General features: G+C 42.0%; 1 protein-coding gene across 2 annotated transcripts; it reads left to right on the top strand.

Moving 5' to 3' along the window:
* The first annotated feature begins 1,647 nt into the window (after positions 1–1,647).
* SPTSSB (serine palmitoyltransferase small subunit B) lies at positions 1,648–11,730 on the top strand. 2 transcript variants are annotated; one of them, XM_063919591.1, is made up of 3 exons: positions 1,648–1,781; positions 7,452–7,532; positions 10,998–11,730. In XM_063919591.1, the coding sequence occupies exon 3, from the start codon at positions 11,024–11,026 to the stop codon at positions 11,264–11,266; it is 243 nt and encodes an 80-aa protein (XP_063775661.1). In that variant the 5' UTR covers positions 1,648–1,781; positions 7,452–7,532; positions 10,998–11,023; the 3' UTR covers positions 11,267–11,730. The 2 variants fall into 2 exon arrangements, with proteins under 2 accessions (XP_063775661.1, XP_063775662.1); XM_063919592.1 differs by lacking the exon at positions 1,648–1,781 and adding an exon at positions 1,836–1,893.
* Positions 11,731–12,566: the final 836 nt, after the last annotated feature.

Raw genomic sequence — 12,566 nt, 5'->3', positions numbered from 1 at the left:
TAATGTGAATTTTGGCTCATACCGTGTGCTATAATGTGAATTTTGGCTCATTATGTGTGCTATAATGTGAATTTCGGCTCATTCAGTGTGCTATAATGTGAATTTCGGCTCATTCTGTGTGCTATAATGTGAATTTCGGCTCATACCGTGTGCTATAATGTGAATTTCGGCTCATACCGTGTGCTATAATGTGAATTTCGGCTCATTCTGTGTGCTATAATGTGAATTTTGGCTCATACCGTGTGCTATAATGTGAATTTCGGCTCATTCTGTGTGCTTTAATGTGAATTTCGGCTCATTCTGTGTGCTATAATGTGAATTTCGGCTCATTCTGTGTGCTATAATGTGAATTTTGGCTCATTCTATGTGCGGTGAAATGTGAATAAGATTGTGATACTGTGTGACATAATTTGAATTGAGGGTACTGTTGTATGGTCACACCCCGTGGGAAACCATAATCCTTTTTTGCGGCCTTCGGCGCACGCTCTCACTTTATTAACTGCAGTATGAATGGGAGGGCGCAAATTTATGGTTTGCAGGGGGGCGCCGAACACCCTAGCACCGGCCCTGAGTAGTAGTAGTAGTAGTAGTAGTAGTAATAGTAATAATAATAATAATAATAATAATATTAATAACAACAATTATTATTATTATTATTATTATTATTATTATTATTAGATCCCTCAATATGTAACCTAACTACAGTATACAACCATTAAGATTCCATAGGCTCTGACTAACCAATAAATGAAAACTATCAAACTTATTAATCAGCTTTGCCTACTCTATATAATATGAGGCATAAATATATCATGTAAACTTGTGAATAAGAACTACCGCAGGAGACACACCAGTCAATACATAAATTTTACTGGAACAAAGTATGAGGGTCCTGACAGGAGCGTAGCAAGTGGAGCCTGAGCTTCAGGTGCTGCAAAAGCCTAGTTGCACCAGAAGTTAAAGTGGACCATCACCTGTATTGGTAGGCTGAACTAGTTCCACCTCCACCGCAACCCTGACCCTGCAATTGCCCTAACAGGTGCCCGACAGCCAGGGTCTTCTTAACAGCATTATAGGCCCTGGGCAAAGAAATGTACTGGGGTCCCTATCCGTCAGTCGAAATACCAACAAAAACAGACAAGTATTATGATAGGAATGATATGATAGTATTATGATATGATGCAGAGGAATATGTATAATAGGAAAGTACACACAAACAAGCACAGCAAAGGTAGTAAAAGCTTTTCACTTGAAGTTAACCTTTTACTTCCTTTTGCTTAGAAACAACAGAAAAGTACACACCAAGTGCACCTTTCACTCACATACAGTATAATGGGAGGGCATGTGCTGTATGGCAAGCAGGCAATGCAAGGCTGCCACTGTACCCTAGCGGAAAGCAGTATCACTGTGTTTCAGCACTAACATAAGGATAGACAAGAGCTGCAGGTATTAGTGCACAGGCAAGGAAAGAGATGTTACATTCCTCCACTGCCTCCCATATGAACCACACTGCTCCCAGTACTCAGATATTTTGTGCACTATACTAAGAAATTGCTGACATATCATAGATGAATATTTGATTCATGTATATTGTTTTCCTCCTGTCAATTATTAATCATTGTATTCAGGTTTTCTATATGGGAGGGTTTTGTTTAGTAATAGGAAACTGGGAGGGGCAGGCACACCTGAGTAGGAGAACTGACTTCCAGTCTGTAGTGCCTGCACCTGTACACTACTCATCCTCTGGACCAGCTCTGTACCTTACCACTGGGAGCTCAGAGGTGAGGTGTTTTCATGTAGAAATCAGCTCATGTGTAGTGACTGTGTCTGGGGGTATCAGCCTGCTCCAAATGGCATTAAACTGTTGGATTACATTGATTTTATATTGAAATGGTATTTACAATTATTTAAAGATGAGCTTGCAACATTATTGTGCTTAATACTATATGTATGCATTGCTACTATTCATATTATTTATTCATCTGATTTCAGTCTTATATTGTTGCCTTCTACTGATACATTTTAATTCTACATATTTTTAAAACTAAGGAAGATATGGAAATGTACATTCCAATGAAAAATACAAAAATCTGGTTTGGTTACAGCTTTGCTTAGTGTGTTATGGTTGTTCTAGAAGTAATTTTTCGTGTGTGTGTAAATACTTGACTATAAACTAACCTTAATATATTTAAGTATACTGGTATAATTGGTAACATTGTTTACCAGACAGATCTGACATGGGATCTTGGTTGACCACTATTGGTCGACAGGGTCTCTAGGTCGACATGTTCTAAGTCGACAGGTGAAAAGAGCGACATGAGTTTTTCACAATTTTAATGATATTTTTTTTAACCTTTTCATGCTATTCAATCCACGTGGACTACAATTGGAACGGTAACCTGTGCCAAGCGAAGCGGTAGCAGAGCGAGGCACCTTGCCCGAAGCATGGCGAAAGGACACAGTGCACTAATTGGGGTTCCCGGTCACTCTACGAAGAAAACGACACCATAAAAACATTAAAAACTCATGTTGACCTAGAGACCTTGTCGACCAATAGTGGTCGTCCTAGACACTGTCGACCTAGTTACTATCTACCTTCCATACCACACCCATCTGACATGTAGGTCTGGGCTCCTATGAATTTCTGCATATTGTAATTAGTTCCGATGTACAGTATGCTGTTTTCCTACATAGTGAAAAGGTGCAGGCAGGCATGGTAACTGATTAGAAATCACCTGTGTGTCTGTCTGTCTTTGGGTTTTGTTTTGTTTGTTTTTTAATTAATGTGCGTTCATATAGTTTTTGGTTTCTATCATGTTTCATCTCAAGTATTAGGGTTGTATCAAAGTTTTGAGTATTTGCCATTTTTACATTGTAACACGTACAGCCAGCTTTTCAAGATTTTAATTGAGCAACTTGTCTTTCAAGTTGTTTGGTAGGCAGACACTGGTTTTCTCATATGCATTTCCCTACCACTCTCTGTGATTGTGAACTGATAAGGCTATGTCTTTATGGGTGTAAACATGTGACCTGTGAGTTGATGATTTTATCCACTTGCCAAAGTATTGTGTGTGTGTGTGTGTGTGTGTGTGTGTGTGTGTGTGTGTGTGTGTGTGTGTGTGTGTGTGTGTGTGTGTTCATAATAAAGTGACTGACTTTGGAATGAGACTTGTGTCCCCATTTATGCTCTACTGGACAATGATTTTAGTTTGTCTCGGGTGTCTGGCATACTCTTCTGGTGCCTTTATGACACTATTTATTTTTTCCCACTGGCGCACTCTAACATTTTTATGCCCACCTTCCCTGTCAAAGTATGTAAAATGTATATAACATATGTAGTGTTATATACATTTTTTGCCATTGAGTGGTACATAGGGGTCCTTTCAAACTTTTCCTTAGGGCCTGCAATATATCTAGGTATGCCCCTGGACCTGCTCATTGTAGTGTGGCATAAAATCAACTGGAGGGCATTTTAATGTTATATAATCTGAACCAGGGCACTTTAATAAGGCACGATATATCATAATGTGAATTGGGGGTACTGTGCGGCATAATGTGTACTGGCAGCTCTGAAATGTGACGTAGGGTGAACTTAAGCACTACTGCGATTCATAAAAGAAACTAGGGCACTACTATGGGGCATAACATTAAATAAGGCTCTACTGTGGTTCAGAAAATGAACTAGGACACGATTATAGGGCATAAAATGAACAATTGCTGCAGAGAAGTATCTCCCTAGAAGCATTGGGATGGGGGCCACTTCAAAATGTTGCTATGGTGTCCACAAAGTTCTGGCTACGCCCCTGTGTATGTATGTTGGACTTATTTGTGAGGTTTTGGGTGTAGATTCTTATGGGCGGCCCCGTTCCCCAATTCATCTGATGCTTTCTCCTTCTGGGAAGTAGATGATGAATCCGTTACACACAGGGAAGCTTTGGCTAACAATGGGGAGAAAGGGGCAACCCTGAGACTTACGGCAGAGACCCTTGAACACTAAAGGTCCTTTTGGCTATGGAAATTGGGGAGAAACAGGGCACTTCTTCTTTTGGATATGGTCCAAAGACCCAAGCCCGCAGCAGTTTAGGATGCAAGCCGACTTGCAAACAATGCAATGTCGTCCGCAACGGGACCCTGCGGGGGTGCCGGCATCAGCAAGTACATGCTTGCTAATGCCGGCAGCAGCATACGACAGTGGGGGCCATGCTGCGATGGCACCAGTTGCATGCAGGTCCAACGGAGGATGTCACTGACTATGCACTGATGTGGGCATGGATAGCGACATAGTGCACACACCTTTGGGCTTCTTCAATAGAAAAATCTGGAAAACCAGTTATAAATTGAGACTAGCTCTTTTTTTTCTGACTTGTCAAGATCATATATAGAAACATAGAATTTTACGGCAGATAAGAACCACTTGACCCATCTAGTCTGCCCATTTTTTTTTTTTTTTATCCTTTAGGTAATCGCAACCCTTTTTGAACCTTAATTCTTTGTAAGGATATTCATATGCCTATCCCAAGCATGTTTAAATTGCTCTACAGTCTTAGCCTCTACCACCTCTGATGGGAGGCTATTCCACTTATCCACTACCCTTTCTGTGAAATAATTTTTCCTTTAAATTTGCCCTGAAGCTGCCTCCCTCCAGTTTGTGTATGTCCTCGAGTTCTAATACTTCTCTTCCTTTTGAAGAATGTTTCCCTCCTGAACTTTGTTAAAACCTTTGGTATATTTTAAAGTTTCTATCATGTCTCCCCTTTCCCTTCTCTCCTCCATACTATGCATGTTAAGATCTTTTAGCCTTTCCGGGTAAGTTTTGTGATGTAGGCCATGCACCATTTTAGTTGCCCTTCTTTGTACACTCTCTCTAATGTATTTATATCCTTCTGGAGATATGGTCTCCAGAACTTGACACAGTATTCCAGATGAGGCCGCACCAATGACCTATACAGTGGCATTATTACTTCTCTTTTCCTGCTACTGACTCCTCTCCCTATGCAACCAAGCATCTGACTTGCCTTTCGCATTGCTTTGTTGCATTGCTTTCCTGCCTTTAAGTCACTTGAAATAGTGACTCCCAGTGCCGTAACTAGGCATTTTAGCGCTGTGTGCAAGAAACGGCATTGGCGCCCCCCCCCCCCCACCTAATGCAAAACATGGACAGTGCGCGCCGTAGGCGCGTGCCAAAAAATTAGGGGCGTGGCTTCATGGGGAAAGGGTGTGGCCACAAAATAATACCAATTTATACTACGGTGCACAGTAGTCTCCATTATTCAAATTACACCGCACAGTAGCGCCACTACACCAGGTAGAACCCCTTTTACACATTACGGCAGACAGTGTCCCCCTTTGTACACATTACGGCAGACAGTCCCCCTTTTTACACATTACGGCAGACAGCATCCCCCTTTTTACACATTTACGGCAGACAGCGTGCCCTATTTACACATTACGACAGACAGACACTTACCATCTCTCCCCGCTGTCCTCTGTGACACTGGCTGGTGCTGCTGTGCTGTGCTGGGCTGCGGCTGGGCAATGGAGCTGAGCGGCGCGGTGGCTGGGGCATGTTGGCGGGTCCTCCGTAGGACGGAGTATGGGAGCGGGGAGGACCCGCCAACATGCCCCAGCCGCAAGCCGCCTCAGCTCCACTGTATGTATATATGTATGTATGTATGTATGTATGTATGTATGTGTGTATATGTATATATATATATATATATATAAGTCCGTCACAGCAGCACTCGGGTATGTCCTGATGACGTTAGAATAAACTAGCGAAACGTTGATATGACCTGAGCTTTCTGAGAATTGTTTATTACCTGAGTGTCGCCGGACTTTCTGCATATTGTGGGACCCAGGCTGGGGTTACCTACGGAGGGCACCAGGGCTGTATACTATATTGATGGATGTGCTGCCTATAATGCAACACACACATTATATATATATATATATATATATTTATTTATTTATTTTTTACTTTGTTGCGCTTGCCATGCCCCACCCCTATAAAACAGTGAAGGTGTATTGCCGACACGAGACATGCACACATATACAGACTGCCCACAGACAGCCCACCCCCTTAAACACAGACACACACAAACACATGCACACAGTCAGAATGTATATTACACACACAGATTGCCCCCCTCACACACCCACTGGCACTCACTCAGACTGCAGACAGATAACACACACTCACACTGTCCCCTACCTCCCACACTCCAACTACAGAACACACTTACTGCAGCTTATCTGTTCCCACATCCAGGAAGGCTCCTGCTGTCCTGGACATCAACCCGGGTCATACAAAAAGCCCCTTCTATTCCACCGGCTAGTACAGCACTACTGCACCGATCTCCTGACAGTAAACTGTGGTGGGGCCGGAAGCTACCGCCGGGGAGACGTTGCCTGTTCACTTGTACCTCCTCTTCTCCTCCGGGAGGCGGGAGCTCAGCGGCTGCTGTTGATGGGCTGCATCTTGAGGAGGGGGGGAGAGACGATCTCTCTGCGCCGCATCCCTCCTCCGCCGCTCTGACAGGTCGCTAGGTGACTCGCTGCCGGCTCCTCACTGAGACATCCAAACCCCCCCTACATGCGCTAGTGAGCTGAGGCGGCTTGCTGTGCTGGGGTGGGCTGCGGCTGGGCAATGGAGCTGTACGGAGCTCTGATGCTCCGTACAGTGTTAAACAGGGCCGTGATTGTGCGCTCCCCAGGGGTCTGCGCTGTGTGCGAGGCCCCTCTCGCACACACCTAGTTACGGCCCTGGTGACTCCTAAATCCCTTTCCTCCTCAGTAGTTTCCATTATAGTACCCTTGATACTATATTAACCTCTGGGTTTTTGAGACCCAAGTGCATGATTTTGCATTTTTTAGCATTAAACTGTAGTTGCCATGTTCTTGACCATTTTTCAAGCCTAGCTAGGTCATCAATCATTTGTTTTACCCCTCCTGGTGTGTCTACCCTGTTGCATATATTTGTATCATCTGCAAAAAGGCATACCTTCCCTTCAATACCATTTGCAATGTCACCAACAAAGATATTAAAGAGAACTGGTCCGAGTACAGATCCCTGGGGTACTCCACTGGTAACATTTTCCTCCATAGATTGCACTCCATTGGCAACTCTTTCTTTTAGTAGTTTTTCCATTACTTTCCCTACTACTGATGTAAGGCTTATGGTCTGTAGTTACATGCTTCTTCCTTGCTTCCACTTTTGTACAGTGGAACTACATTTGCTCTTTTCCAGTCCTCTGGAATGGCACCTGTATTTAGTATGTGGTGACTATTATTAGAGTGTATAATTATAAATGTAGGAGCTCAGCCACTTGCTGTCATTATGCAAACACTACATTAGAACTTGCTGTTCCGTCATTTACTGCTCATAACAATTTTATGTTTGGGATTCAATCATTATCTCTTATTAAAATAGTGAAATGAAAATATTTTTTCAGGTGCTGAGAATACAATTTGCTTTCTTGAAAACCTTGTTAGACTCCATCACAACTTTTAATGAACATTTAATCATTTTATAGGTAAGTAGTTTTTACAAATTACATTACTATTAAATGTCCTAGATCCGTTTTTTTAATACTAATTTGAATGCAAACATATATCCATAGTAACTACTATGTCACCTGTTTCTGTGAGCAGTGGATATATGGGGCGAGATGTAATGACGCCCAAGATCACCAAAGGTGTGAGATGCAGGCCGATCGTGGATGTTTTTTTAAAGTTGCAGTCATTTACAAGGCAAAACTATGCCCCGTAAGTGATTGCCCCTTTTTTTAAAAAAATTATTTATTTATTTTTTCTTGTTTGAGTCTATAATTATCCCAGAATACATAAGTATTACCAGCAGAAGGGATGTCGGCTATCAATATCCCGGCAGCGAGCCCGCTCGCCACAAGTTATATTCTCCCTCGTTTGGTGGTGCGGACCCACCAACCCAGTGGGAATACCGGGCAGCGGTTGGGATTCCCACTGTAGGTATTCCGGTGGTGGCCTCCTGAATGCCAGGATCCTGACAACTGGTGTTTTGACTACATCCCATTATCCCAGCTGTTTCCACAGACAGAAATCCTGAAAAACATGAATATAATATATAATTATATATAAAGTGGAACTGTATTTCTCAAGAAGGACATAAGTTAACTCTACACAAAACAAAAATCAATAAATGATAAATACTATGAATTATTACTATAGAAAATAATAATTTAAAACGAATCTGCACCAAGCCTAGCAATGCATCTGACTTGTGGAATTTTGTAGGTGTTATTTACTGCACATCCTCCAGAATATGATGGATATACTTTGTGTACTTCCATTACAACTCGCCCATCCTGTACACATACTTTGTTTACTTCCATTACAACTCACTCATCCGGTACACACAAAGCAGATATAGTGTATTCACAATGTTTGCAGTGGTTTATGATGTATGTGAATGTGACTTGAATGTGTTTAGTGTCAGACTCCAAAGATACCAGTAATGTAGGAATTAGGTTGAACCTGCTCAGTAATGCTGTCTTTTGTTCTGAAACTAGCACTTCAGGTTTCTTGCATCCAATAATACACTGTAGAAAGCACTCAATGTCTCACAAGGATACCAAAGCAGTGAAAGAATGTGTAGGTGCACTCTTGCCTTTTATTTAGAACACACTAACATCCTCCAAAGCTTCTGTTTTTCATGTTTATCCAGCAATGGTTTGTTCTCTAAGTAGTAATCAGTAGGTACAAAACCAAAAGTTGCTCAGCTGCTTCTGGCAGACTATTGAAGTAGAAATTTATGATGTATAGTCTAGGCACTTTACCTGCATGTGTCCTGGCAGCCTGATCAAAATGATCAAAAGCTAGTAGTGTAGCGCGTAGTACCAGGCCATTAATGCGCCTTCTGCACATGTGACATCAGCACGTCACAGCAGAGGTGGCACCAGGAAGCTGGGAGTGGGGAAGCTCTTAGGGTACCATTCCAACACCTCCAAGCAAAATACATGATGAGCCAGGGACTGAAAGTGATCAAGGGACAATTGTGAGAAGTGGAAGAGCTGTGACTTTGGGTGTGGCCAGTGCCATGCGGGTGTATACACCCCATAAACTATCAGCCCCAATGTCTTTCTAAACACGAGATGTATCAAACATCAAATTTTAAAAGTTCCATCTCGCCACTGATCGCATGGATAGCGGTGTTTTAATAACATCATATGTATGTATAATTGTGATTAAAATTACAAAGGAGAGCTTGCTCAAGAACTGTTCTTTGCGATAGTAGAACTTTCACGTTTATGACCTGGTGGTCCTTCTATGCGAGCTGCAGAGGATACTGGGAGGGATCCTATTGGATCCCTTTTGGGGAATTATGCTGTGGGAGGCAAATAAGCTTCTATTGGACAATACCATCTGTAGATGATGTTGCATACTGAGTGTAAACTCCAGCATGTTTTGCCTTCCAGACTTTTTGTACATACAGGGAATGCTGTCAAACCTCTGAAGGTGGCCATTCTTGAAGTTCTGACAGCATTTTGCCTTTAGTACATCCTGCCCTCAATATGTAGAAGTATAAAGATTGGAACATTTTGTCAGGGATAACAGAAATACAGTTATAATACCTATGATGTATGGCTTACCGTGTAGCTAGTCATTATCATGTTGTCGTTCCATTGGGCCTACTTCTATGTTGAGGCCTGGAGCTGCAGCTCTATCTGCCCCATATTAATCTTGTCCTGCAGGAGCAGCTGCAATGCCGCCAACTCCGGCCTTTGTTCTCTGAGAGACAAGTGTCACAGCCCTGGCCCTGTATGAATACCAGTTTTACCTGATAGAGCCATTCCACTTAATTATATTTCCACAAGGGCCCTTAAATGTCCACCGAGGTATACAAGTTTAGTGACACTTGCTGAGGAGTGGAAGAGTAAGAGTGGAGTTCCTGGAGAGGTACATACCCTGTATGTAGCTAGACTCATTTGGGCCCAGGTATGACAATTCACACTTGCGATCTCGTAATGCACTGTCTATGGCCCGCAAGTATGAATAGTCACACATGCACATAGATGTGCACACTACTAGCTGACTAAATCTGTATGGGATAGGTGCATTTAGGATGTTCGATATCATGCTAAGGTGTGCACAGACATTTTCTTAGTTCTAGGATCATACATTTTCTCCAGCTGAAAGTTTATGGCCTCACTTTAGAGAGACCATGTTTATGGTCCTATACTTTAGAGAGACCATGTTTGCCCATCTTAATGGAGGATTGCTTTTCAAGTGCACTCTGAGCTTTGAGACATTCAATACAACTATTGGCAAATAAATACATTGGTTTCTAGCCAGCATAGCAAGTACATGATAAAAAAATAGATGTATAGATGGATGGCTGGTTACTATGGGTAACTTCTCTACTTGCCCACTCTTTAGAAGGCTTTATGTCCCTCCGCCCCCCTCCCCACCACCACCCCACTTCCCCAGATACCTCCATACCACTTTGGGTACCATGGTTAGGCCAAGCTATATGTTTTTTTTATTTTATTTTTTTGATTTTTTGTAAGGTTGAGTTCAGCACTACACAGTGTCCGGTGGACAGTTGATATGCAAGAGTGAGCTGACCAGTTGCTGGGGTCTTCATGAAGCAGTGAAGAGAGAGAAGTGAGCCAGTGGAAAAGATGCCCATGGCAACCAATCAGCATTGAAATACAATTATACAGAGCAGCTGATTGGTTGCTATAGCCAGCTTCTCCAATGTCTCACTTCTCCACTCTTTTTTCACTGCTTCATGAATAGACCCCTTTATCTCTACAGCACTTTCTCAAGGAGTGAAACTGTACAACTAGTTTCCTACCCACAACTAAAAATAGAATAAACAGCACACAATCATAAAATGCTTACAGTATGTACTGTTTAATTCTGTTCTGCTCTGTGACCTCACTTTTACCATTTACATGCTAGATGCTATAGTAACGGAAGACTTTATGCTGAGTCACGGTTTTGTTTCTCTGTTTTAGGCTTGCAGTTGCAGACCTCAATTAACATGGATGTAAAGCACATAAAAGATTATCTTTCCTGGCTCTACTACCAGTATCTACTTATAACATGCAGCTATGTGCTAGAACCATGGGAGCAGACCATTTTTAATACTATATTATTAGCAGCTATAGCTATGGTGATATACAGCTCCTACATCTTCATCCCGATTCACATGCGTCTGGCTATGGAGTTCTTCTCTGGAATATGCGGAGGGCAGCATGAAAGTACTGTTGCCCTAATGAGCTGACCCTTTCTGTTCACGTGGGTGCATTAAATGGTTCCACCTGTTTGTTCATAGGACATGCTGCTTTCTCAGTTGGGTACATTCATAATGGCTGGAATCACAGAGGTTTACAAAGTACTTGTTCTGTGGTAGACTCTTGAATGTAAGATTCTATTGATCATATTACTATTTTATCATGTGTTAGTCTTTGAAAATGTGTTAACAGCAGAAATGCTTTATCCCTAATCATGCATGTAGTACAACCAGCAGTCTCGCTTTCTGGATATCTTCATTCTTCTTACAAAAAAAACTAATAACGCAAAAAATACAATTTTATTGGAAACCGCATTTCCAACCAGAAATAAATTAAATGCAAGATGATGGGAATTCAGTGCCAGGGTTTTTGCTCTATGCATGCACATTATCTTTTCTTTTTAAAACCTTTATCTATTTTTGTGCAAATAAAGTGTATTATTTATAGACTTGAACTAGTGTTTTTAATGTGTAAGTAAGTTGCTGAGAAGGTAGACAACAATGTTCCTGAGGACTTATATTCTGGAAATATTAAGGTTACTGTAGGTGATGGCTAATAATCATGCTGGTACATCAATGACTGCAGGATTGCTGACAATTCATTTTTTACTGAAACTTGTAAATACTCCTGCCACCACATTAAAGAGGAATTACAGATTTGGCTGTCTAGCAGCAGTCTCTTCTAGTAGACTGATGTCTTCTGGAAGGTAGCTTCAGTAGGGATGACCATCGATGATTCAAAATCATCAATGGTTTATGGCCGATGTAGAATACTTTTACCATCGATGGAGGGAAACCATCTGGTTCTACTCCATCGATGGAAAGGCATAACCAAATGTATTTATTTGTTTTTTAATGAGGTGTTGGGACACTGCCACACCCCTGAAGCCCCGCCCCTGTGTTTTTATTGGCCCACGGGCCAGTCAGTGAAAGAACAGAGATGACCTCCACTGGATTGTTGGCAGCCATTGAGGGTTATTCACCATATTGCCGTCAATGGTAACCACACCGATGGCCATCCCTGAACTTCAGCCTGTGCGGCAGAATGTGAGTGCTGGGTACCAGCATGCACTTCTAGGTTGTTGGGGAGGGGTTGGGTGGGGGTTTCTCTTCACCTTTTTACCTTTGACTACACCAAATAAAGACTTCTATAAAGCCCTTTAGATAGAGTGCTTCTTCTAACACATGTCCATGTCTAGATTAAGGGTTCATTCACACCAATTTGCCATTAATGTACTTTTCATCTGCTTACCTAAAGTGTATTTAAAATAGAATGAATGAGTTTTAAGTG

The sequence above is a fragment of the Pseudophryne corroboree genome, chromosome 4 (genome assembly GCF_028390025.1).
Source record: "Pseudophryne corroboree isolate aPseCor3 chromosome 4, aPseCor3.hap2, whole genome shotgun sequence".
In the NCBI taxonomy this organism is placed as follows: Eukaryota; Metazoa; Chordata; class Amphibia; order Anura; family Myobatrachidae; genus Pseudophryne; species Pseudophryne corroboree.
The sequence above is the reverse complement of the archived record's forward strand: the minus strand, read 5'-3'. Positions and strand labels throughout refer to the sequence as shown.

Bases quoted from the DNA above. Each gene is read 5' to 3' on its own strand.
- SPTSSB (XM_063919591.1), top strand. From the start codon at position 11,024: ATGGATGTAAAGCACATAAAAGATTATCTTTCCTGGCTCTACTACCAG.